At 39.4% G+C, this 27,643-nt stretch overlaps 1 protein-coding gene across 7 annotated transcripts in view; it reads left to right on the top strand.

Annotated features, from left to right (window-relative positions):
* The window catches only part of DAP (death associated protein), a 59,972-nt gene that overhangs the window by 29,317 nt on the left and 3,012 nt on the right, over window positions 1-27,643 (top strand). For 5 of the 7 annotated variants that reach the window (XM_086846864.1, XM_086846783.1, XM_086846927.1 and 2 more), the window contains one exon: window positions 25,910-25,952. The exons of the other annotated variants lie outside the window; for them this stretch is intronic. In XM_086846864.1, coding sequence (XP_086702990.1) covers window positions 25,910-25,952 — 43 coding nt within the window. The remainder of the gene's footprint in view (window positions 1-25,909; window positions 25,953-27,643) is intronic. 7 annotated transcript variants of the gene reach the window in all.

Below are 27,643 nucleotides of genomic sequence, written 5' to 3'. Positions count from 1 at the left end.
AAATACTTCAGCCTAAATAATATTACTAGGGTAGGGTAAGCTGAGCTTAAAATAAAGAAATCAACCTTCACTGACCTTTGTTTTGGTGTTTTAAAAGCAGTGGGGGCTGAAGAAAACCTCTCAGTTCTTTCAGACTTGAGAATTCAATAACTGTTTTAGATTTAACTTCTGCTCATTGTTAGACCATCACACTGAAATGATACCAGTCAGAAGCTCCATATGTGCAAAAGTTGTCTTAAAATACAAGCAAACAAATCCCCTCAAACCTAAGGACTGGGGTTAAATCTGTTCCATCTATATATTCACTGACAGACTTTAGTTGCATGATCAGCTCTCCAAGTTTTCTTCAGAACTTGCTTTATTCCACAGAATTTATGCCAATAAGAAGCTGCTTGCCCAACTATTTTTATAATATCAATTGAATTTATTGTGGCTCTAGTTTCTATTTATTGCACTTTAAGAATCTTTTCACAGCAGTCTCTGAATAATTTCATTATGGGCATTTTGATGGCACTTATAAGTGCCACATTCAGAATCAGTTTATTTTTTAAATGTTCTTCAGGTATGAAGAAGCCAAGTTTGAAGTTAAAGTTCACATAGTATAATTAATGGGCTGACCAGCTCGACCCTAAGGTGCAGTCATATCAGAATACTTTGTTTTCATGTAGCACTTGGTATTTTCCAGGTATAGCTCCTATTGCCTTTATTTGCATTGGCCTTTCCTCCATTGAATTGAACATCTGAAGTTGGGCACTATAAAAAAAAAAAAAAAGAAAGTTCAATCTGTGATAAGTTTGATTATGTGATTTACTGAGTATAGCTCTGGAATATTTTCTGAGAAATTACTAGACTCCTTTAGTTCTAGATATCTTCTTTCTTGACAGTTCCCTAGCTTTTTTGCTAAACCCTTTCCAGCTGTTTACAGCAAGGTGTAATCCTCATTGATTATGAGAGGTATGTTCCGTTTGCTGCAGAAAGACTGTTTATGTGACAGATCCTTAGTCACTGGAAAAAGCAAGATTTCGTAAGAGAAATGAGTTGAGCATACAGTGCAATTTGTGAGTTCTGTTTATTAGAGTAGAACTGAGTAGAATCATCTAAATTCCAGTAAGTAACATCTGGTTCATACACACCTTCATGCTTTTCTTTCAGTTTCTCAGCCTCTTTAATTTGAAACAATTTACATACCATTAACAGAACTTTGTTTTCTACTGGTTACATGCTAGATGGAAGTGTATGTGAATTGATGATTTCAGATGTGTGCTGACAGCAAAGGCCATGGTGAGACTTTGGAAATCTCTCATCCAATTACCAAAATAGATGGGAACAGATTAAGACTAAGAGCTGTTGATGGGATGAATAGCAAGGAAGTGTGATCACTTGGAACTTAATTTAGTCATTAACAATTTTGCTAAACTTTTGCAATTGGTCACTATTAGAAACCAATTGCTAGGTGCAGATTGCCTGGTTTAAAGTTCTAAGCTTTTTAGAAACCATAGCATCTAAGGACACAGTCCAGGCTCTGGATCATGAGATTAAATCAGGTTGGAGAGGGCCTTGAGAGATCTCTACTGTAGGCTCAAAGCAGGGATAACCAGAGCTCAGACTGAATGAACACTTATAGCTTTATTCAGCCAGGTCTTGTAAATCTCCAGAGATGGAGGCTGCGCAATCACTACAAGCAGCCTGTTCTTCTGCTCCACTGTCCTCATGGCTAGTTCTATCACAAAGAACCTCTCTTTTTCAGCTTACCCCTGCTGTCTCATCCTGCAGCCATGAACTGCTGTTTAAAGCCTGGCTGTGTCTTCTTGATCCTTGAAGGCATTTGCAAGCTTCTGTTAGGATTTCCCAAAGCCTTTGTTCCTGCAGGTTGAACAAACTCAGTTCCCTGAGCCTTTCCTTGGAGGATAAGTGATCCAACACCCTGAGCATCCTGATGGCCACATTATTCCAAATGTGGTCTAGTGAGCACTCAGCAGAGCAGGTTAATATCCAGCACAAAATAAAGCCAGCTTTATAGGCTACTAGAAAATGCTGCTGGCTCATGTTCAGCTTGCTATTCACCAGGAATATAGGAAAAACATTAATTATATTATTTGTAAAATTTAGTCTGATCTCTTCATCAGCTTCATCATCAGTAGCCTATATTTCATAACTTATCACTCTGTATCAGGTTTCTTTCCAGTTTAGCTTTAGGTGTCTTTACCTCTTTTTTCACAAATCCCTATCTTTTGTCTTTTTTTTTGTGCATCTGTTCCTGCCTGGCCTGTGAAGCTCATATTTTCTGCCTTTGGATCTCCTGGGATTTTCCTTTGTAACACTGTATAATAGGGAAAACAAATTGAAGCAGTGTTGATAAAGAATAGCTGGTGTTTTATGTGTTGTTTTTGGGGATATTGGTGTCTGCCAAAGTTGCAGGACAGTCTCATTTGGCTCATGAAACTTTGAGAAATCTTGTGCATGTTAAGGTGTATTTACTTTGCCTTAGCCATGCAGAGCAGATACCTGCAAGCAGAAATGCCTTATCTGCAAGCACAGATGGTATATCTCATCAGACCTCCTAATGGAACTGAAAAATTAGATGACCTCTTGGTCTTGTAAACCTTTATATGCTTGAAGTACTCAGACTTCTGTTTCGTGCCTCAAGATTCCTGCACATCTTACTTTACTTGTGTCCCACCATTGGAACAATGCGTTCCCATTATTGGGACTGTCACCTCAACACCTCATATTTTGCCACATGTAAAAATGCCACAGAGAATGTTCATGACAAACAAGTGGCAATTGAAAATCCGTGATAAGCTGTGGCATTGCCACATCTTCTTAAAATTGCTTTCACTCTCAGTATGGCAGAGCAGCTGATCTTCCCTTGAATATACTTATTCAAAGACTTAAACTACATCCCTGTTTTCCAGAGGATCCTTACGCTATGGAGTAGATACTTCTACCTGCAGAGGGTAGACAGTCTTGTTGCTATGGAGGAGGTCAAGTCCTGGTTGGAACTGTTTCAGTTCAGCTATCAATTACACAGGAATATTTCAAGAAATATCAGGATGATTTTTTAATAAGCTAAGAGGTAATATGTTCTGACTTATGTACAGGCATTCGAGTAAGTAATGTCATGTGAGTCCTACCTCATGACTACAGCTGTACATCTCTTCAAGATCTTTTTTTGCATTTATATTTCCTTTGCTGGAAACAGTTAATCCCAGAAAACAACCCTTACCTAATCAGTTTGCTGGTCTTAAGATACCCTGGGAGAAACAGAGGTAATTTTGCTATTTTTTTTCTAAATTCAGAGGATAATAATATAGAACATGTGAGATTATCATCAGTCTGCTGCAGTCAAACAGCTCAGCATCTTTGAGAGCACTTCTTGCCATGGATAAGAGGTTCATTCTTACTGAGACAGACATTATCTTGGATGAAGCTCTTATAGTTGAAATTGTCTGCAATGAATGAAGTAATGCTGTCAAATTATAGCACAGGAATAGCCATCTAGATATGCACTGGATTTTTTTTTTTAACTAGATTAATAGACCTGGGCACATAGACAAGTAGCCTAAGGTATAGATACCTAGATCATTGTAAAAATGGGAAAAAAAATTGTTACAAGCTTTGTGTTTTCAATAGGAAAAAGATTGGCCCTATGTCTTAGAGTAAGAGAAACTTGTTACTTGAAGTTTTGATATCAACCTTATTTTTGAAATGTGCATTTCCTCCTGGCTGTTGAATTCATCTCAGCCAAAACAAACTTTGATGTGAAGCTTATTCCTTTTAAAGGGGATGTTACAGGTTCCTGTGTCCAAGCTTGGACAGGAGAAGCATCTCAGGCCCACTAAAATATAACACAGTTCCTAGGATCTAATTTTACTTGTTTGCCTTTATTTATATATTGCAGTTGCAGAATTATTCTTGTGTTGTCACTTTTATCAGTTGTTCCCTATTCTCTGCTCTCAGAACTGGATTTTTAAAGTAGTTTTACTTATATTTTACTGTGGTAACTCTCACAGAGACTTTGCTTCCTCTTTCATTATTCTGGTCTCCCAAAAAATGGGATTAAACAGCAACCAGCCATCCTTTGGACATCTTTATTAAAGGGTAAAAGGGCTAGTGGGGAAATAAAAGAGTTTACAAGTTAAGTTTGATGGGATTTTACTAAGATGCTGCTGAGTCACAAGTTCACCAGTCTTCTGTTTTAATCTTTAGTTTTTAATGTCTATTAATCCACACATTTTCTGTGAAGATGAACAGTGCTGACTGCAGAGGCCCATTGTTTTCCAGTTTGTCTACATTCTATGTAAAAAGGTGATTCCTGTGAGAGTAACTGAGCACTGGCACAGATTTCCAAAAGAGATTTTTGAGTCTTGATTCTTGGAGATAATAGAAAGCTGCCTGGACCTTGTTGTGGGCAGCCTGTTCTAGATTGCCCAGCATGAGCAGGAGCTTGGACCAGATGATCTCCAGAGGTCACTGCCAACCTCAGACCTTCTGTGGTTCTGTTGTGGAGTGCTCTGTAATTACAGTTTTATAATTTGTTTTATTAGTTTTTTAAGTGTTGTTTGTCTTTTTAGACTGTCTAGACTAGGCTCTTTTAGTTCTCAAATCATTGAAGACAGTTTTGGTTTATGAATTATGTAAATAGTATGTCCAGAGAATAGGTTAGGAATAAGTGTTTCCAAGACTCCCTTAGGCTGAAGAAGTGATATAATCTAAGATTGATTTTCAATTTCTATCTGAAGTGTAGTGGCAGACCTCTGCTAAGAGGGATGTTAGGGGAAGCGCTTGTCCATTGTCAAGCTGCTGTCTAGGAGAAGCCACCCAAGCAGCACATACTGAAGACTGGATGATCCAGGAAGGCCCTCTAGCCTTGATGAGTGGTCTTGTACAGTCATCCCCACATCTTATAAATTATCTGTTGGGACAATGTGGAACCAGCTCTCCATTGTCTTTACAGCTGTGTTGGTCCAAAGTGACTAGAGTAGGCTGCCAATGTCAGCTGAGTGCAAAAAAAATTATACATTCACAATTAAATTCTCTATGAAGGTAGAAAAAGATAGTGATGTTCTGAGTGAAACAGCTTCCATGGGCATTTGAACCTCCATAGAGACAGCATGGCCTGAGCAATGACCCAGCACATGGCTGCAGTGATGGGACTGTTGTGTGTGGCTTGGCATCTGTTCATGGGCACTGCTAACTGAGCCTAAGCTGCAGCCAGATGAACCACTAGGTAAGATACTGAAGTGCAGGTCCAGGGATATCCAACGATATTTGAGTTGGCCTCTGCTTGCATTGCCTGTTTGTGCTTAAAAGAATTGTGATCTTCTGGGCTGTCAAGTCCACATTTTGCATAATATGATATTCCCTCGTCATTACAACCAGATTGTTAACAGTAAAAAAGCAAGTGTAAGATGGTGAACAACCAGCTCTCTTGCACATAAACTATCCTGTTTATGTGTTAATTTTGCTCAAATTATTTTCATATTTTTCTCTGAGGATTGTATCAGGTATTTCTCTTCTGTCATGCTTCTCTGATAGTGATACTGCAGGCTCAGTCACACATTCTGCTGAAAATACAGAACAGGTTTCTCAAGTACAAGTACCCTGCTTAATACTCTTCACTCAATTTTCAGAAGTGTTCCTGTTTAAATCAGTCACATTTGTGAAGGTCTAAGCCCTGTGAAAAATGCAGCAGGCTATATTAATGAAAATAGCCAGATTTCAAGTTTACCAACTGCATTTGAAACTGTTACATTATGTGCACAATAGCTGAAGTGCTGAATAGGTTTCCTTGGATTTTCTGAGGACATAAACCATCACCAAATTACACCTTCCCATTGCTATGTTAATATTTTGATTTGATCTAAACCCTGACCTACCTGAAATAATTACAAGCCTTCCTGAAGTTCTGAATATGCATTTCTATTTAAAAACTGCTACTGAAGTCACACCTGTCAGTCTGGTTTAAGTTTTTTATTTGTTCCTCAAGATTATCATACCTAAAATAAATGGTAACAGTTGATGCAATTGCTTCATGTACCAAGAGTGACAGTGAGATAACATTTAGTGAAATAAAAAATGAAACTTTCTAAGCAACTGAATGGTTTATGATAAAGTTATGAAGGGCTGATTTCTAGTTTGTGAGACCTAGAGAAAAACAGGAATTACTTCAGATGACTTTTGTAATAGTGAATTGTCTTAGCTTGTGTTTCCATTCAGTGTTAATACCCTACTGTTTCTTGAAGCTTTGCAAAGCGAATGCAGGCTAAAATCAGCATGACTTCTGCCACTTCCAAGGGTGACCATAGCTCTCCCTTTGACATAATGCTAGGTAGCTGCTTTCTGTCACACACTGTGGTTTGTATCATGCCAGCACAAGCAAATACAGAAAGTGGGAAATTCTCCATGCATTTTTCTTCTGCTGTGGAGAGTTGTGGTCGTCCTCTTTCAAATGCTGAAGCGGTAACATTTTGATTTGTAAAAGATTGAGGATTTTCAGTGGTCTGTATGGAAACTAGGCTTCAGGAAATAGCAGAGATACCAAAATTAACCCATAAATACCTGGTGGTCCATTACTACTGGTAGCTTATTGTTGTTTTTCATACGAATTACAAATCTGTCTTTTGATGGTCTTTTAGAAGAATGGCAGTGTTCCTCATCTCTGTATAGGCTACAAAACACTTTGATCATGTCTTGATGTCACAACTATAAAATCTGGGGAGGGTGGGGGGAATTCCATACATATGATTATAGTTAGCCCACCCACACAGAAAAGTGGGAGAAGGAGTATGTGTGCACCAGTGTTGCATCCCTTTGTATGCTTAAGAAGCTCATGGCTAAGTCCTTTGTCTGCATGAGGTGGGAAGTCCATGGCAACGTGTCACTGACACCCTGGGGTACCTACATCAAAGCACTTCATAGGCAGAACAATGACATCCTTGCATTGTCTTTTCATGGGCTCTCTCTAGCCTTACTATTGTCTGCAAAACAAGATAGCTTGCGCTTGACATGGAGCGTATCCCTGGATATCTCTCCTGCGCTGTTATCTGGTCCTGTCATAGGAGCTTACACTTCAACTGTGTTTTAGGAAATTTTTCCTGATGCATATTCAACAGTACTGCCAAAGGAGAGGGTGCTCTTTATTTCCTTCCTTTTTTTCCTTCCCTTCCCCCTTTCCCTCTCCTTGCAGTTTTCTTTCCTATCGTGCTTCTGCCCAGTACTCACAAAACTCTTGACCCTAGGAGGAATGGGCCCTTCTGTTCTTACTTCTATTCATGGATCAAGTAGCATGATTGCATTGTGTTTTTTCTGAATTCTGGATTGTATTACTATCTTCTCTGTGTTGCATCGAGAAGTGTTGCTCTTCTCTGTAGCAGAGCTTCACAACGAAACTTGCTATTTTCCCTTGAAGCTCCTGCATGTTTTACTTTTACTTCTTTTGATGTGCTACAGTTATGAATGCGGATTGATGCTGTAAAATTCATGGACATTTCTTTACAGCTGGAAGTAGCTAGAAGAGATCCCTGACAGGCAAAATTGAAATTAAGCTTCAGTTTGCAGCTGGCCATTATGTAGCAGCAGGAGCATTGCTGTCACCTGAGTGCCTAGGGTATGTCTCTATGGGCTGCTTCTGTATGAAGATTTTAAATAAACATGACAGGAGCCCAATACCCTTCTGTCAATTTTAATGTCATAGCAGCAAGTACTCAGAGCAGGAATACACAAGAGAATCTGTCTCTTCTCTTGACAGTTCAGGTTAATAATAGGAGTGCCATGTTGGTTAATACAAATGTTTTCCATAAATATGGAGGATGAAAATTAGAAACTTATTTGGCCTTTTGATAAATTAAGGACATTCACTTTCCACCTGCTCTTTTTGCTTTTTTTGTGGCTATAGAATTAATAGATTTTAATTTAATGTGAAAGTTGTGTGCAAACTTCTTTTTTGGTAAAAAATTTACGTGTATCAGTTTTAATATAATGTAAAAGGAGGCTTATAAGTGAATACAAGTACAAGCAGTAAATATCTCAAACATTAATTTGGTTTCTTGTGTTCTTATTTTGAGGTTTCTTGTGTTATTTTGAGCTTTTTGAGATCACAGATATGTGGTTGTTACCAAAAACCTGTAGGAATGCATGTGTTTGGAGTTTTTTCAGCCCCTATCAGAGAACAGATTTTCATTGAACCTCAGTTTTTTGTGTCTGAGCAGCCTCAAATGCAGTCTGGCGCCATGACTTATTTAGACCTGCCATGGGTAGGTGCTCTGGGAGTCATTTGGAGACTGAGAAGTTGTCACAGTATTGTCACAGTACAGCTGGCTTGGACAAAGTAAATCTGACCAAAACAGGAACCAAATTCAGCCAGCCCCATTCAAGATGAGAAGTAAGCACACCACTGGCCAGGAAGCTGGGCAGGGAGAGAGATCTCAGCCAATAGCTGTAGAGCCTGGGAGATTTGAATTGGGTATTTAAGTGAGTTCTGAATAGTAAACGAGGCTGTTTGTCTCATGAGCATCAGGAGCATAAGTTGTGAAGTTTTCGTCTCCCCACCCACAACCAGCACGTTACAAGTGGTGACCCCAACATGTGAAGGCACAGCCTTTCCTGTGAGTAGAGCTGGGGGGAAGACAGGGACAGAGCATAGAGATCCTGTCCAAAACAGTGAAAAGCTGGAAAAAACAGGTGTGGAGAACCTGATCTTCAGCGAAAAGCTGAAGTAAGAGGCGTGTGGAAACAGCTGTCTAAAAAAAATACGAGGTGAGCTGTTTGCAGCGAAAAATTGCTAAAAATACAGAATATTTTTTTTACTTACCCTTAAAAATAGAAGAAAATATTTACCAGACCCATGGGAGCCTGGATATCAACCCAATCACCTTCAGTTTTGAAGGTATGGTCGCATTTTTTACAAGAGTGGGACTTAGAATATGGTGAAAATTCATTATTAGCTTTAATAACGTGGGCAAAGAACCATGGATTGGACACAACCAAAGAGGCTGCCCTTGATATAAATACATGGGAACGAACTGGACATTTTATACTTAAGGCAGCCTCAAGGGGAGACGAAAATGCTATAGAAGTTCTAAAGTTTTAGAGATTTATTTTCAACGATGAACAGATGAATGCTGGACTGGAGAGCAAGAACAGAGCTCCGGAGGGGACAGAGGGAGCTTGGGATAGCTTTCCAAGCCCACGGGGGAAGAGCAACACCAAACAGCTGCCCCACACAGCCAGGCTGCTCTGTATGCTCCCCTCGCCCCAGGACTGCTTTATAACGAGCTGTTTCTTGCAACCCCGCCATGCTGGAGAGCACAGGCAGCTGGCAGTGCCCTGGCGGGTAGACAAACCCCAGCGTGCGATACCGAGCCGGATTGCGAAATCCTGCCACTTGGCTGGAGCGGCGCAGCAGGAGGGAATGGCGGGGCCCCAGGCTATGCCAACACCGCCGCAGCCCAAAGGAACACGGCAGGCGGCAGGGGTGTGGCTGCGCCAAAGAGGTGCTGCGGTGCCGTTCCCCGCGGAGCTGCCGCTGTGCCACGCGGAGCTGCCAGCCCGGGGGGCAGAACGCCGCCACTCCGGCCCCAGAACGCGCGGCCTCGTCGCAGCCCCGGACCACCCCCGGGACCACCCCCTAGCCACCGGCACCGCCCACGCCCCTCGGCACCATGGAAACGCCTGGAACCGCCCCTGCCCAGAGCTGATTGGCTCAGCCCAGAAGCCGCGCCCGCGGTCCCGCCTCGGCTGGCCACGCCTGCCTGCCTCTGCTGGGGGGCGGGGCCCGAGCTGATGTCACGTGGTGTCCGATCCATACCCGGAAGTGCACCGGAAACAGAAAGCTGCGCCCCAGTGCCGGGGCCCGCACTCAGCACAGTTCCAGCTTCACCACAGCTACAGCCAAGGCAATCCCAGCCCCAAGGAACCACACAGCAGAAGGAAACGCAAGATCCTCACAGAGAGAACCAAAGTCTTCACATACCATCAGCTCCAGCTCCCCCACCACTCCTATCAAACACCATCCCAACACATGTTAACTACAGACTACAAGCCCTGATGAAAAATGCATGCATGTCTACTCCAACCCACAGGCACTCAAGCTTGAAACTTTTATATATATATATGCATGAGAACTTCTAATCTGAATTACAGTGTTTATTATTATTGTTAAATTGTATCCTAAAAGAAGTATTAATCATTGGGTACCACAGTAGTCCCTTGAAAAGGAAAAGCTAGATGCACTAAAATCATTAGTACAAAACAGCTAGCTCAGGGACACATAGAGCCATCTATGAGCCCTTGGACGCCCCAGTATTTGTCATAAAAAGAGAAATCTGGTAAATTAAAGTTTCTCCAACCTAAGAAAGGTCAGTTCTGTGATGGTGAGCATAGATACTTTGCAAACTGCTATGCCATCTTCTGCCATGACACCTACCTCCTGGGACCTTTTGGTAGTGGACTTGAAACCCAAAAAATGAACCCCAGAGGCAAAAGCTGCTCTTGAAACAGTAGAGCAAGCTATCACAGACAAGTCCACCAGATATGCGCAGAGTGATACAAAATATGTTTGTTCTTATTGTAAATCTTCACCCTACTGGTATTATAGGGCAGTGGAACACTCACTGGCCTGATCCTCTGCACATCCTAGAGTGGATGTTTTTACCTCATCAACCAAAAATGACTGCACCAACAGTATTTGAGCTAATTGCACAATTAATTATCAAATGTCATCACAGGTGTTTACAATTGAATGCAAAGGATCCTTCACAAATTATTATACCTGTGACACAAAAACACTTGGAATGGTGTTTTGCTAACAGTAAAGTTATGTAAAGTAACATTAGTTTTAAGAGTAATGTTAGTTTTGCTAACAGCCTAGCAAAGTTCCCTGTAAAACTTCACATGACAAATCACTTACCATTTACCAAGCCATAGATTGTTCAAGTTGAGAAACCATGTTGTCTCTTAAACCTCTGAATATCAGAGTTTACAGGTGGCTCTGGGGAAACAGGAAAAGCCCTAGTAACATGCAAAGAGGAAAGTGAGTGGAAAACGTTGGAAAGTTATCAGAACGGATCTCCCCAGTTGGCAGAACTACAGGCTGTAGCTATGGCTTTCCAACATTTTCCCCACATTCCTCTAAATATAGTAAGTGATTCTGCATACATAGCTGACATCACGCAGAGATTAGACCAAGCACTGTTAAAGGAAGTTGACAATGCACAATTATTCAATCTGCTAAAAACTCTGCCAAAACATCCAAGCCAGAACATACCCCTATTATATCTTACACATCAGGAGTCACACAAATCTACTAGGTTTCATCACAGAGGACACCATGAGAGCAGACATGCTAGCGAGCTGTGGACAGCACCACAGCCAGACACACTGGCACAAGCAAAGGCAATAACAATTTCTTCCACCAAGGAGTTTGGGCCTTAGAACGGCAATTCCAGCTGACAGACATGGAGGCTTGTAATATTGTTAGCACATGTGCTGACTGCCAAAGCCACGCTGCACCACTGCAGATGGGAGTAAATCCTTGTGGACTGCATGCTTTATGAATCTGGCAAACACAAATCAATGTCACACGCATCCCTGAATTCAGACGTTTAAAATATGTACACTTATCCATTGATACCTTTCCATCAGCTGTATGGGCTACAGTGGCCATAAGAGAAAAGGGTTGAGATGCCATTGCACATGGGCAGTCAGCCTTTGCTGTTTTGGGCAACCTTCACACCATCAAAACAGACAGTGGCCCTGCATACATCTCACAGAAAACAAGGCATTTCCTACAGGTCTGGGGTAGCACACCACGCTGGTATTCCCCAACTAGCAACAGGACAAGCCATCGTGGAAAGAGCACATAGCACTTTAAAATGTATTCCTGAAAAACAAAAGGGAGGAATGTCTGGTGAGACCCCACAGAGCTAAGGTAGTTAAGGCTATTTATACCTTAAATCATTTAACACTATCAGAAAATTCCCAGAACCCAGTCATTTTAAATCACTTTCTATTACTACAATCATCTGGAGATAAACTGTTGCCTAAGCCCAAGGTAATGGTGAAAGACCTTCTCACCAATAAGTGGGGAGGCCTGTGGAACCTCATTACCTGGGGAAGGGGATATGCCTGTGTTTCCATGGACACTGGAACACATTGGGTACCTGCTAGATGTGTCCATACTGCTCTACATCCTGCCCGAGACCAGAAGAAAAATCCTTCTGACAATACCACAAAGGATGTGATGAAGAAGAGTAACCAGAACAACCTATTCACCTACCTCATGAAAATCTGAGACTTCTGAAAAGACAGTTCATTTAAAAACTCTGTTTGTTTACAAATTGTTTTTCTATTAAGTTTTTTTTTTCTCAGAGTTCTAAAGGTTGAATACTTTTTGTTTCTTGTTTATAGAGTTAAGGTATAATCTCAGTTCTAAATATTTTTTTTTTAGTTCAAAATAATGTTTTCTTAGTGTTAAATTGTAACTACAAGTTGTTAGTTTACCTGTGGCATGGTAGCTTGAAGGATTGTAATCTTGCCTGCCAGCTCCCAGAAGTGAGTGTTGCAAACTCAGTTTAGTATGCAAAGCACATTGCTAGCTGAGGGGAACTTGGTTTGTCAAATTAAGTGGAAAACTTTATTTGAATTAGACCCATGCTGTCTCCTATCACCCTGTCTGCAAAGGGCCCTTACAGATAGGATAACAGAGAACATTTTATATTTTTTAATTTAACCAAAAAGGGTGAATTGTCACAGTACAGCTAGACTGGACAAAGTAAATCTGACCATAACAGGAATCCAATTCAGACAGCCCCATTCAGGATGAGAAGTAAGCACACCACTGGCCAGGAAGCTGGGCAGGGAGAGAGATCTCAGCCAATAGCTGTAAAGCCTGGGAGATTTGAATTGGGTATTTAAGTGAGTTCTGAATAATAAATGAGGCTGTTTGTCTCATGAGCACCTGGAGCACAGGTTGTGGAGTTTTCGTATCCCCACCCATGACTGGCATGTTGTAAGAAGTGACAACAGATAGATACCCAAAATACGTTATTGCTACTTCTAGCCTTGCTGCATTCTGCTGACCTTTGATATTCTGTGTTTTGCAGCTCTCTTCTGAATAAAATATTCAAACAATACCTCTACTTTTCAGTTAAATGAACGCTTGGATTTTTTGGGGGGGCTCAATTTTTTAAGATTATCCCTATTGTAACGTATCAAACTAGAATGTAGAATCTTAATGAAATCCAAGACCTTTCTCAGATATATGCATTTCTGTCAGTATGATTTCTACTCTCTGTCTTACACTCTTTCATGATAAGTTTTTCTGATGAAAGCGGGATAACCATCTGAATCCTTTCCTGTGTTCTTAGACTTAGCAATACCAGGGCAGTATATCTTCTGTCTTTTCCCTGAGTCTTTGATTTAAAAAAAGGAAGAATTGTAAGATCCAAATTGGTGCTGTTGTTCCTCTGAAGTATTTTTAAGACTTCTCATTGCAAAGGTTTTCAAGATGTCTAAGATCATGTGAATTCAGAAGAGTTCAGCTGAATCAGGCAGTGCATAATCTTACACTCCAACCTGCAGCAAAATTCGGTTGCTACAGGTACCAAATTCCTAATGTATTTATATGTCAACTGATTATACTGCAAGTTACAGAGATGCCTTCTCAGGAAAGCACTGAGTTTGGAAATATGTTATCCAGTCATCACATCATAGAAAATAAACAGTTTGGTGATTAACCTGCTACTGTTGCGCAGTTAATGTGTTGCTATTAAAAACAACCACAAAAACTACTGGTTTGGGATCAAGTCCTTAGGGGCAAAAAAGCTGTTAGAGAAAAACAAGATCGTTACCTCCTCTGTACCCTTTGCCAGAAAAGTACCATTGGAAAATTTCCTCTAGTTCTTGCTCCTGCAGATCTTGAGCTCCCTCTAACCACTTGTTTTTTAATGAAAACTCAACAGGGGTGTGTTTTATGCTGGACTCTTAAAATAATCAGCATTTCACACATGTTTAGCTCTGTGTCCCAGCATATTGAGGAGTCTTAATGGTGGGAGGGGAAATAAGAAAATATAGTGGTACCAAGAGATAAATAATAGAAAATACATTTTTGTAGTAGAAATAGCTCCTTTTTACAAAATATTTCTTCCAAATGGAAAAAATTGAAAATAATAAGCTTTGAGTCACAAATCATTATGGGAAGTTATGAAAAGTAGTGTTTACAAATTAGTTGTGTGTATGATAGATGGTGTAGTTATTGTGACAATTGCTATTTTCACTTTTTAATTGTTTAAAAATCTGATTATGGTGGTGAATGTTTTCATTAGTTTTCACCCTCATGTGGTGGGACTCCATTGAACTACATAAAAGTAAAAATTACCTGAGAGATTGCTGCATTTGCATGTTAATAGGCATAGGATGTCCCACTTCATTAGTAAATAAAAAAAACATTAATTAAAATGTTTCTATGTCCAAATATATACAGGATGACAGAAACAGGTTTTTGAAGCATACAGAGGAATGGTATTGTTTTTTTTGCTAATCCTACCTAAGATGATACTTAGTAGATAGGTACACTTTTCAAAGGTGAGTAGGGTAATGATTTCTTAAGTCAGCTCACATTATTATGTTGTCACTTGTTATCACATGCAGACTGTGGCCAGAAGTACTGCCACCAGGCAGTTATTTTGGATAAATTGTGTTCTTGCTGAGGACACCCTTAAGTAGAAGTACAGAAATGTAGCTTTAGACAGTTCTCTAACCAGAACTGTCCCACCAAGTAGTGCATAAAATAAAAGGAGTAATTTTTAGTGCATATTTGTTCTTTTCTTTTGTGCTGTGCATAGAAATGACCAGTATAAAATACTAGTACAAATTCACAGCATAAAGTACCACTAGTACTGCTGCTGTTTAATAAATGTAAACTCAGCTGAGACTGTGCATGTATGTTTTATTTTCATTCCTCAAAGAAACTGATCTATTTGTTCTATAGAAGTAAAGTGAAGAAGTGACAAGGCAAAGCTACATGTGCATTAAAAACCAAAAAAAATGTAGTCTAGCCCTGCTCTGCATGGTAAAAGGTAATGCTGCCAGGTGGTCAGCTGCTGTCCTGCAGGTGCTATATGCTTCTTTAAGGAAATGAGCTGCTTTTGCTTTATTAAAGCAATGAAAAGTCATTCAAACAAGTAGAACACCAGGAAGTGGCAGAATTAAGAGATTGAATTAGGAAAGTAGCAGTCATTCTTGTTTGATTAACAGAAAAATCACTAGTGGTATTGACATTCAGGAGTTTGTAGTTGCTTTAAGATTTCTACATTCCGTTGAAATGAATGGGTACTACTTTAGTACTATATTCAGATTTAACAGTACATTGATCTGTTACCCATTTGAATTGTCATGGCTTCTATTATCACTCTACAAAGCTAGACATTTATTTCACACAGAGTGAAATGGTAGTGTCTGAGAACTCCTCTTGACATCCTTCAGATTACAATGCTTTGAATCCCATTGCTATTTCCTCAGTGTTAGTTTCTTGTGTATTTTCATGGCATCAAGTCCCAGTCTCACTGCTGGTGGAAGTTTTGCAGATGACTGTAGTAACATCTGATATTGATCTTCCAGATTAAACCCTTAAAATTAATATGGAAGGAAGAAACAGCCTGTTCTGATAGTGTTCAGGTGACTGGATGTTTTCAGATGGAAAATGCTGCTGCCTTTCCAACCATCACTTCAGCACAGGCGTAGTAATGGTAGTAGAGGAATTGAGTGATTGCTTCCGCTAAGGTCAATGGAGGTCAGCTTCTCTGTGGAGAAATAATTTCATTTAAACAAAGATGCACCCATGTCTGAATGCCTTTAAGAGAACTTTGTCTTGTGTCACAGTAAAAACCTATCTGGGCTAAGTGTATCAGGGACTTGCGGGTTTCTTGCTATTAAAAGTAAGCTGTTAAGTTAAAAACATTTCTTAATTCTGTCTTCTGTTGCTCCTATTTGAGGTCTGAATATAAAACTGCATACTTAAATAATGTTTTCTATATCTGGATGACATGATTTATGGCTCCATTTGCCACTGGAGAATAGGAAAAATTGTGTCAATAAAGCAAGTTTTTGGCTAAGAACAGTCAGCTTACACAATCTTCTTATACAGTCAGCTGGGATCTGATACTACCAGAGTATCTTCATGACCTTCCAACAACATCCTTCATTGTGTTCAGAGCTTCCCCAGGAGTGGCCTGTTCTATGGTTAAGAACTTCCTTATGGTCCCTCGTGCTATGGGCAGAGACATGCTTGGGGAGAGCTTCATGTAACAGTAGGGTATGACTGTAGGATGGAAACCACTCAGAATGCACAGTGTAAAATTGTGTGGAGAAGCCTCCTCACAACAGTTGCATGGCTGAGGAAGGTGATGTGGTATTTATGCATGTGCATATTTGACTTCATGTCTCCAGTGGTTTTGGGGATAATAACAAATGATACTGCAATTGCTCAAAGCAGTAGGAGAGCGAAAGATGCAAAGAAAGATCTACTGAATTATTAATACTGTTATTGGGGGTTGGATGTTCTTCCTTTTGTTCCTTCTCACCTATAGAATTCTTTGCCCATTAATTGTGGGGAAACCTGATGGCTGGTACTTGTGTGCTTGAGAAACACAGGGAGTTTTGCTGGGCCCAGAGGGAGAGGGAGGGCAGGGGCAGCTGGGGGTTGGCTGGTTTTTTAGGCTTGAGAGCAAGACACTCGGAGCTGTTGTGGTTTGGAGAAGGGAATTTGCCATCACCCCGACGGAGCTGCTGCTGCTTCTTCTTCCCTCTTCGTTGGTGGCCTCTCACCCCCTGTCCTGCCGGGACGTGTGGCAGTGCCAGCCACTGCCGTGGAGCTGCTGATCCATCTCAGCCACTAGCCCAGGATCTCTGCTCATCCCTGCTGTTCCAGCCGACTGTTCCTCAGAGCCCTGCAGGAGCACCGGCACTGCCCGCCCGAGGGGGTTTGTGAAACAAAGCCTCTCCTCCATCCCTTCCCGTCTCAGCCAAGAAAGTTGTCATGGGGTCCCTAGTTCTGTTTTGTTATTAATGCTATAATTATTGTTGTTTGTTTGCCTTGTTGTACATACTAGTAAAGAACTGTTATTCCTATCCCCAGATCTCTGCCTGAGAGCCCCTTGATTTCAAAATTATAGTAATTTGTGGGAGGGAGTCTAGATTTTCATTCCAGGGAGGCTCCTGCCCTCCCTAGCAGACATCTGTCTTCAAAACCAAGACAACTGTAAAACACTGGAAAGCAAGATTCAGGTTATGAACTCTTAACAGGAAAGGTTGAGAAATTTTGGGCCACTGCTGTGTGACTCTGAGACAAACACAGCTTCACCTGGGCAGAAATGATAAGATTTTCACCTTCTCAGCTTCTACCTTCTTGTGTTTTTCTCACTGCACTGACATCCTGTATTCAACAGCATCAAGATATGTTTCCAGCTGGACTCCATCTTTCATCTGTCATCTATCTCTCTGCCAAGAGAGGAGTACAAAGTGTCACAACTGGCTTCTATGTCTCTGTAGCCAAGACATTGCAGTGCAGGCCCATGGTCATGAAATTCTCAGCATGGAAGTCCAGTGCTATCATGGGAACATGCATGGGGATGCACTTCAGCACCTGACATAAACACATGGAAGATTTGGTCTTCTCTCCATTTTGATAATGTCTTTATCTTTGGTAATTTTGCAAATGCTTAAGTCTACCCTACTTCATTCCTTATTTTAGAGTTTCTTTTGAGTTGCATCACCATTTAAGCACTACTTTATGTCAGTTTTCATACCTCTCTTTTTTCCACAGTTAAGTAGTTACAGATTATAAAGTGGGCTAATGATGCAGTCGCTGTATGGGAAAAGTTGGTCATTGGTGTTCACTAAGAGTTAATGGAGATAGTGCAATAACAGTATTATTAACAGGGTTATTTAACCTTTATAAATCAACCAGCAGTTGGAGATTTGCAGACTATTTTTAAATCTTCTGAGTCTATAGGAAAGGTGAAATACTTAATTTTGTGATCAGAAGGCAGCATGAAAGAGAAATTTATTCTCTAATAGCAATATCATGTACAACAATATAGATAAGAGATGGTGGATCTCTTTCTTAAATAATTTCCTTTCATGGGTTATACATGAACTAAAACCAAGGATGAATGAGAGGGTGGTGAGATTAATCAGGCCATATGCTTCAGTGCCTTAAAAGTGATTGTAATAGTAATGAATGTCAATCAGTTGCTATTAAATGTAATGACCAGTCATTTACCACCTCATTAAAAGATCAGGACACCCAATTTGCTTGTATGTGAATAGCAAAACAAATAGTAATTAAAATTTTCTGATAGGGCATTGCATTCTCTTGGGTTGTATTGGGGCACAGTCTAAGACATGCAGACAAGAAAATTGTATCCCAAAGTAGTGTCTGTAGGTATGTGTAAGAATTTTGTGTATATTTGTGTATGTACTGTGTTTTGTCATGATCTGTCATCAAGGGGAAGTGATGATTTTACTTATTTTAGTATTTGCTGCATCACCTGGATGTTTGTAAGGTTGTTTCCTACTTCATCTACTGGCGACTGAGGTTCAACAGTGCCATCCTGTGGATGATTCTAAAGATCTGAAAGCTCAACACAATAAATTTTTATAGAATATCAGATACTTTTTGTCTCCATGCAATCAGCGAAAGCATTTCCCTCTGGTAGTCAGTCAGACTAATTATTACTTTTCTGTCCAGAAAATTAATAACCTAAACATATTATAACCAATGGGAAATTATTTCAAGCAAGCTGATGAGCAAGGTGCTTGTTAGTTTTATTCTGTTGCTGAGAAGTATGATTTTAATCATCTTGGAATTTTGCAGACAATGCCAAAATCAAAGGCAACTCCGTAAATTCAAGTAAGCACCCCTGTAATAACATATTGGGACATCTTTAGAGAAGCATTAGATGGAAACTAAGACTAGTTAATGTTCATGTTTCATAACCAGAAAATACAAATTCCCGAACAACCTTGAAGATTAAACTGGGCACAATACTTCCAATTGCAGAAATAGAGGGGCAAGATTAAAGTATGAGGTTTTGTTAATGAAAGAGGAAATACTGCTCAGAATACTTGGGGAACCTTCTGTTCATAGAGTACAGATTATGCCAGGAAAAAGTAAAAACCCATAAAACTTGCTCTTATTAGGGAGCAGTTGGGGGAAAAATGGGTAACTGCAGATCATAGTATTTCATATATAGTTTTCATTTCTCTTGCCTAAGCTAATGGTAAGGAAAGTGAATGGTGCTTATTTGGAAATGGGCAGGGAAATAATGAGCAAGCAACCTTCAGTGGAAGGTTCTGCTCACTTTTCAAGTCCCTGCTGTTTTGTGGTGCTGGAGGGGCAAGGATATGCTGTCTGTGTGCTGCCTTTGCCTGAAGGGTCAGGGGGCTGGGTGCAGCTCCAGGTTCTATGTTGGAAATCTCTTTGGTTTCCAGAAATTTCTCCTTTGCTTTCTCCATGCCTGTCACAGAAATTGTTCCTTTGCTTTCCACAGCTATAAGTCAGCTGAGTCGCAGTACATGCCACTGGATGATTTGATTAAAATAAGGAAACGCCAAGTCACAAATTCCAGCATTATTGATGGATAATTTAAAATGATGAAGTAATTTGTGGTTCCAAAGTCTTTGAAAAACATGTATTTATAGATTCCGTATATCTGTTTGCCAGGCTTACTTAAAAGAGCAAAAAGGTGATCACCAGTGATAAGACATATCATTAATTCCCACAAATATGGAAAGATAAATATGAATCATTCCCATTCTTTAATCAAAAATACGAATCATTCCAACTAGAAGATTAGTTTAATACAGTTTTAAGGATTTAACTTTCATCTAACATATTTTGACAAAAAAAATCATCCAGTCTAACAAAAGCCTTGCATCTATGTAGTTTTGTCCTTTTTAAAGTAGGCTAACCTGTTTTGAATATGGAAATTTTGAGATTGATGCCTTATTTTCAGGAGCTTCTACATTTAATTCTATTTTAAATGTATCTGCTATTAGTAATTTTTAATGTAGTCTTCTGCAAGTGTTATTTTCTACTTACACTGTAAAGAAGGTAAATGAAAGAGAGCAATATTACCTATTCCTTTGTATACTCTGTGCTAATTGTTCTTAGCTCTCTGCTTATATGGGTTCTTTGTGCTCTCTCAGCCGTTTTTTCCATCTATATTTTTTGCTCTAGTTCTTCACTTATGGTGTTCCTGGCCTGATTAACATATTTTAATTGAGGTATACTGTGAGGTACTATTTTTACTATTGCTTTTTCTCATTCTTTCTTTGTCTTGGTATGTTCTTTTGCTTTTTCTGATCACCAGCGTACATGGGACACTCACCTTCTGCACTTTCTGGCTGCAGTGAGACCCATTTCCCATTTTAGGAGCTTTTATGTTCATGTGAACAGGAATGATGCTTATGCGTGGGGGTGTTTCCTGGTTTTGTCAACTCTGAATAGAGCCCTTTGTTTTGGATTGCACTGTGAGCACTGCTCACAGTCCTTCCTCCAGACGGGATCTGCTGTTCAAACTGCTGCTGGAAGCCAGCATTAGATCCAATCCATCCCATCAGGTAAGGGATGCATTAGGCAATTTGGGTGCTCCAGAGTGGCTGCAGGTGTTCATCCCCCCCACAGCAGTGTACTCTGCTTTGTTCTGCATTTGGGACCACTTGAAACAGCTGTGAATTTGTGTAATCTCTGTGTGTATACATGCACAGCCTCTGCACGTATGTGTGCGCATTCACTGCATTTATTGATAGAATTAACTGTAAATTTCCCAGTTAAATAAGAAAACTGATTTAGTCAAATTCTCTGTTTTAATGGAGTTGGATAAATACTCATCTGCCCTATGTGTGTTCTGTGGCCTCATAGTGACTAGCTTCTGTCACTGTCTTTACAGTATGTATATCATACTTCAGTTCAACCAATCCCTCTAAGGCAAAGGCATAAGATTTTAGTATTATTAATGCCTCATTTAATCTACTTAATGATCTTTTCATGTTATTTCATCTTCTTTGTGATTTACCTTCCATGTCAGATAAAGATCTTATTTAAGCTAAGTATTATGAAATAATAGAAATCTTTATTCTATTTGAACAGTCAGGATAAATGAATCTGGTAGAGAATCTGATGTTAAACAGGTGCAGCATCGCACATATACAATCAGGATAAGTTCTCTGAACGCTTAGATCTTAACAGATGTGTTCTTTTTCTCCATATGTTAAAATAAGTATTTTCTCTGAAAGTATTGACACAAACACTAACCAGTCTTGTCAAACACAAAACTGTGTTCCTTACACAGTATCAGCTGTGGCTATTAATTAACTTTAAATAAATGTGTGCATTAAGTAGCTGTAAAACACATATATGTATAAATTAAATCAGTTTTTGTCAGGAAATAATTTTTTTTTGCTTCCTTGTTTACTGATGCCTAGACAAAGGAATGCTGCATCTTCAAAGCAATGTCTGTCAAACAGATTTTCGTCAGATTAAGTATATCCTCAGAACAACCATCACATTTTACAAACTACTGGAAATGTAGGTTGTGCTTTGCATAAAACATCAACAGAATTTAAAGCACTTGAAAGTGTATTGTAAATGTAGCAATGATAGCCTCTGCCTGTTCTCCATTTTTGTTTCTATTTTCAGGAGTTTCTTGGGAAAGATAATGAGTGATGTTGCAACACTGCAATCCCAGCAGATGTATCAGAGTGCAATTACAGAGTTACGGTTGTGGAATCTAATCTAGGTCCACAAAAGCCCATAGTTTGGGAGTTTGGTAGTAGAGATCGAATTTATTATGACAAAGTTCATCTGTGGAAAAATTTCTTTCATTAGGAATGAAATTAAATCAGTGACTGGTTATCCAGGCCTTTCTCTGATCTGTTGAATTCTTCATTAGTACAGATGTGTGATTATATATGCTCTGGCCTGGTTCTGGTTCTACAGATCATCAAAGATATTGATTTTTTAAAGATTTTTTTTTTCTGAAACAATGTAATCTGGTAGAAATATAAGGAAAGCCAGTGGCTTGACAAAGGATATAAATACTGACACACTCAATCATTGTTGTTTCTGGCCAGTTTTCTGTCTTTTTCCCTGCTACAGGATAATAAATACATGGAAACGAATTTCCTATTAGGCTGGTGAGTCTTCTGTACAAGCAAAGCATTTTGCCTGTGTAATGAGTTAAATAGAGAGGTGAAGCCTTGTTACCATGTGCACCTGCAGCTAATCATGGAAACTTGGGACAGCCTGAAACAAATGCCAGGGTTTCTGCAAGATTTTTGTGGATGGAGGACAGAGGCATTAGTTCTTTCATTTAAAAGCTGAAAATGTAGTATGAAGCAGGAAGAGTCCAGTCAAAAATCCATGGAGATGGCAAACAAGGGGGAATGCCAAGGAGAAAACTGTTCCAGCTGCATCTGGGCGTAAATACCTTTTGCAACTCTGTTTTCCTGTTAGGTTGTTCCCTATGTGTCAGCACTATCCTAGAATGTGCCACATGAACCCTAAGTGAGGTGGTTTTGTGTCTACCACACCTATGGGAGAGCCCTAATCAGTGTCCTGTTTCCAAGGCAGGGTAACTAAAGACAGTCACAGAATGTATTGCATACAAACAAGGCTGAATATGTTAGGTTGTGATAGCGTTCAAGATAAATGCTTTGTGTCTGACAATTTTAGTTTTTACTAGGAAAATGGTACTGCTGTGTAACTTTTCAATTTGTTTTTTCTTTTCTCGATTCTGCTGCACTTCTTCTGTACTTTTTTTCACTCCTAGATTTCTCAGTCCCCTTTGGGCTGAGCTTTTTTGGGATACTCTCTCACAGGAAGTCCCGTTTATCTCAGTTCTCTGGGTTCAAAGAAAACTCCCAAGCTCGTTAGAATCTTGTTTCTTGTGTTTATTAGGATGTTATTACAAAACTTGGAAGGTCTCCTCAGACTATCTGCACAAGTTCAATTTACTGCAGCCTGGCTCATTTTGCTCTGATGGTACAAAATGGCCCCGAACCACACGGCTGCCTCATCTTTATATCTATTTTTACCCTATTAGCTACAAACACATGTATTGTTTTTATATTTTAACAAATAAGTTTTCTATATCTACTTAAGTAACTAAAACTGCAACTAACTTTCAACCAATCACTCTTTGTGCTTTTAAAAACTGCAGAATCATGGAGAAGAAGGAAGAAGAGCTAAAAGCTATGCCTTTTTTCCTCCATCTTTATTCCATGTATTAAACCCTCTAAAATCTATATTTTTCACCTCAGTGGCATACTAAACATTCTATTTCCTTCTACTTATTTTTTTTTATAAATCCAGGTTTACCCAGGATATTTGGAAGCCTTTCTGTCAGTGGCAAATAGGATTAATACTTTTTTGGAGAATAGGACAAACAGAGAAACGTCTCTCCATTTTTGGATTCCTACACTGCTGACTTTTGTCTTCTTTATAAAGATGTGCTAGCTGCTTCTGAAATGCTACCTGAAGCATAAACCTCAGACTGGATTTTAGCTTACCTGAAGATGACGATGATCTTTACACAATCTTCAGTCTAATTCCTAAGACAAAAGAATGTACAATTAAATAAAATAATAAAAAATTTAAAAAAATAAATTAAAATAAGTATGGAAATCTACCAAAAATTCTAACTCTATCCAGCTCTATCATGTACTTGTGAGACTTAACACTTGCAAGTTTGGGTGCTTTGAATAATAATAATATATAGCAGGACATTTCAACAGGAGACTGGGGTTTCGGAGAAGATTTTTGCAATTTGCAGTGGTACAAGATGTGTTCAGAATAACTGTTATGCAAGAGATTCCTTCTGGTTGTCATTTTTGGCCAAAGCCATGGAGCATTGCAGTTGTTTTTAAAGCAAGAATTATGAACCATACAGCAGGTAATACAGTGTAGTAGTTGGTGAACAGCTCATGGTGCATTCAGCAAATAGAGTCTTTGTTGTGGAAATGTTGATTTGAATTTCATGGATCATCCAAGCATAATGAACATTCAAAGGTCATGTTAAGAATATTTTTTTAAAAATTCATCTGATTTGACTTTTTCACTATCCAGTATTGGTAATAATACAATGTCAAGCAAAAAACAGTTTTTCTGAGTGTGACTAAAGCCAGATTCCATGTATAGTTGAAGAATAAATTGCCATACTTTTTTTTTTTTCCTATTTACTGTTCATTTCCTTTATAATGTCATGGTGTAAGTGTGTGAGTCATAGCTTGAGCCACTGCAGTACATCTGTATTTTCTCAAGAGTTATTTCTTTGAGTTTGTTACTCATCATCCAGTAAGTCTCATGCAGACTGTAACATACTAATTTGCTCAGTACAATTAGAATGAAATGGAAGTGTTTTGCTATTGGTCTTTGCTTGTTCTTAGTTTGTACTGACAGAAAATTGGATTGAAAAGGTCTAATACAGCTATCAGTTATTACCTATTGCAGGAAATACCACTGTTACTCTTCCATGGAAGTATTTTAGAGCAGAACTCTCTTCCTTTCTCATTTTTTTCTAACTTTGTCTTTCTGACTTTTTAAAACTTTCTAGAAGAAATGCTGAGCTATTGTTAAATAACCAAGCTGTTCAGAGACTGAGTAGCAATACCGTGACTTAAGCAGGGCTCAGGCAATATTTATGAGTTCATTATATTAAGTCTACTACTGTGCTACTTGTTATCTTAACTTCACAAAACATCATGGTAATAAATTTTTACAAGCTATGTAGTTGTAAAGTGCACCATAGTAATCACTATCATTCCTCTAATAAGTGATTTGAAATGTGTGTGTTTTGTGTTGTTCCAGCCTTGTGAGCTGTAACATCTCAGGGTAGAACCCTTCTTCTGATCCAGGTTAATGAACCAGCTGCTCTGAGTCCTCAGTTACAGATGTTCTCAGGGGGAGGGACACCTTCACCTCCCCACTCTGCTTCCCTTTGTAGTGCCTCAGGTTACGTGGTTTTCTTACAGGAGAATTACCTCTGTTGTGGAGATTTTCAGGAGCTCCAGGTCTCAACCCTTCTGCGGATGCCAAGTAGTTTTACTTGCCATGGAAGCACTGAGGTTGCTGAGTGTCTGTAATTTAGACACTGGCAATGCCAGCAGGGTGAGCAGTTGAATGTGGCTGTGCTGTGGCCTCCAGGTGGTCAGTTCAGGAGATCCGTGACCCACGGAAACTGATGGCTTGTGCTGACCAAGCTTCAGAGAACTCTGGCTGTGGAGGGTCTATTCCTGTTGGTTTGTATGGAGAGTCTGCAAATGAGAAACCAGGAAAGGCTTTGCTTTATGTTTTTTAATATTTGTTTGATTGCAGACATGTTCCTTTTTCTTGTAATAGACTACCTGCTTGAAAGTCTATGATTTAAAGTACAGAATGTTACTCTTTCTGTGACTCTGAATCCTTATGCAATTGACTGACAGATGTAAACTTGAAATTTATTTTATTCTCTAACACAGCAGTGACTTTAGTCCAGCTACAGTTTTCATTGTGCAATAAAAATACGCTAAGCCTAAAGTACTGCTGGCAGTTTATGTATAAAATTTGAGGATTAAGAAACCAATGTGCAAACAAAGACTTGGCTTTAAGAAGCAGTAGTATTATTGGACTAGCCTCTTTCTGCCGTCACAATCAATGTGAAGTAATACAACCCAGAACTTACAGGTGTGGTTTTACCTGCAATAAGTACTATTAAGGCAATAGTCATTTGAAGAGGAAGTTTATCTTGTCTATTTGAAACATTAATCAGATTCCAAAAATGCCTCCTTTTTTTTGCACTGTATGTGTGATTTCCTTTTCATTTTTGCCTTCTAAATAATTGGTACAAATAATCCCTCTGATTTTTTTCAGCCCACCTAAGCCAGCGGTATTCATCTCCGGTGTCATTGCTAGGGTAAGATTATCAATAAATTTCTCTCAATGAGCAAAACTACTGTAAGCTTTTCAGAATTACCACCAATCGGAACAAAATCAATATTTTTCATACCCCTTTCTCTTTTGTAAGAAGACGCTTTGTATTTTCTATATTTGTGTAAGGCCCTTCGACCATTCTTTCTGGGTTTGTGTGAAACAGAAATTATTCATTGAAATAATTTTCACCATTTTTCTTTGAATTTTAGCACTTCAAGTTTATCGGCTCATCTTTTTATATCTAAGCTAGATATTACTGTATTCATTTCCTTTGGAAGTGGCTGCATATTAAACTGCTGCTGTAGTTCAGTCTGTGATGAGCAACCCTCCTGCCTGTAAGGATACATGCTTGAAGATAGTGCATTTCAGCTGCCATATGTGCCTTAAGGTACTTGAGATTGAGGGTGTTATTCCCTGGACTTTAAGAGCAGGCAGGACCTGTAAATCCTTAGTATTAACTAGCCATTAATCATGTAATCAGTAACTCATTCATTGTGGCAGGGGTTTTATCATGGCTTTATGTGGTTACCTTACATCACTGGGGTTTGTAGTGTGGTTTACTGTAAGATGCTGTGGTTGTGTCAGATGCCATAGGTGGAAAGAATGAGCTGATGCCATTTTCCTTAGCCCATAAGGAATGGGCAGTTGGCAATATTAGGGGAGAGAAGGTAGAAAATGTTGATCCAGTCTGAGGAGAGCAGATCGTTGAAAATTGATAGGGAGTTGTAGTAGAGAAAAAAATACAAAATGTAACAAGTTAACACAGTGATTAAAACAAAACCAAAACAAAATAGTGTAAGGTTGTTGCCCTATGAGCTAGTGGAATCTGGAATAGCGGGAGTTTCTGGACTATGATGTGTTTGTCCCACTTTCTGAAGGGGGAAGTTTTAGTGCTGTTGTCCCCCTGCCACTGAGTACTGATAGTATTTGTTTCCTCTTGCTTTTTGAAAGCCTCCTGGCACTGACCCTAGAAATGGCAATGGTAAATAGGTGACATATATGTAACTCCTGGACTGAGACTGCCCAACAGCAGCACCTGAGAGCTAACACTAGCAGATCTAGTTAAAAGAGCATTTTAAAGTTAAAATCCAGCCATCCCTAAAATTTGAATCATAAGTAGTTTTAGATCCTGCTTTCTTCCTAAAGAACTGGCATTGTTCAGTCTGGAAAAGAGAAGGCTTTGGGGTGACTTAGCTGCAGCTCTCCATTGCCTGAAGGGAGCCTACAAAAAAGACTGAGAGAGTCGAATTACAAAAGCATGGAATGACAGGATGAGGGAGAGTGGATTCAAACTGAAAGAGTAAGTTTAGATCAGATGTTAAGAAAGATTCTTTACTGTGAAGGTAGTGAGGCACTGGAACAGGTTGCCCAGAGAAGTTGTGGATGCCCCATCCCTGGAATTGTTCAAAGCCAGGTTGGATGGAGTCCTGAGTGATCTGGTCTAGTGGAAGACATCCCTGCCCACGGTATAGATGTTGGAACTGGATGATCATTAAGGTTCCTTCCAAATCAGGCCATTCTACAATTCTGATTCCTACAGTAGGCTTTTTGTTCAGGTATTCTTCATGCTGCCTTAACTTACTTTTAAAATAGTCTGTTCTTTCTAGTGGCTTGTTGAAAAACAAACACATCTGAAGATAGGAATATTTTGGGTTTTTTCCCCTATGGTCACAT

The sequence above is a fragment of the Cyanistes caeruleus genome, chromosome 1 (assembly GCF_971803275.1).
Source record: "Cyanistes caeruleus chromosome 1, bCyaCae1.hap1.1, whole genome shotgun sequence".
Lineage (NCBI taxonomy): Eukaryota > Metazoa > Chordata > Aves > Passeriformes > Paridae > Cyanistes > Cyanistes caeruleus.
This window is presented reverse-complemented; position numbering and strand designations above follow the sequence as displayed.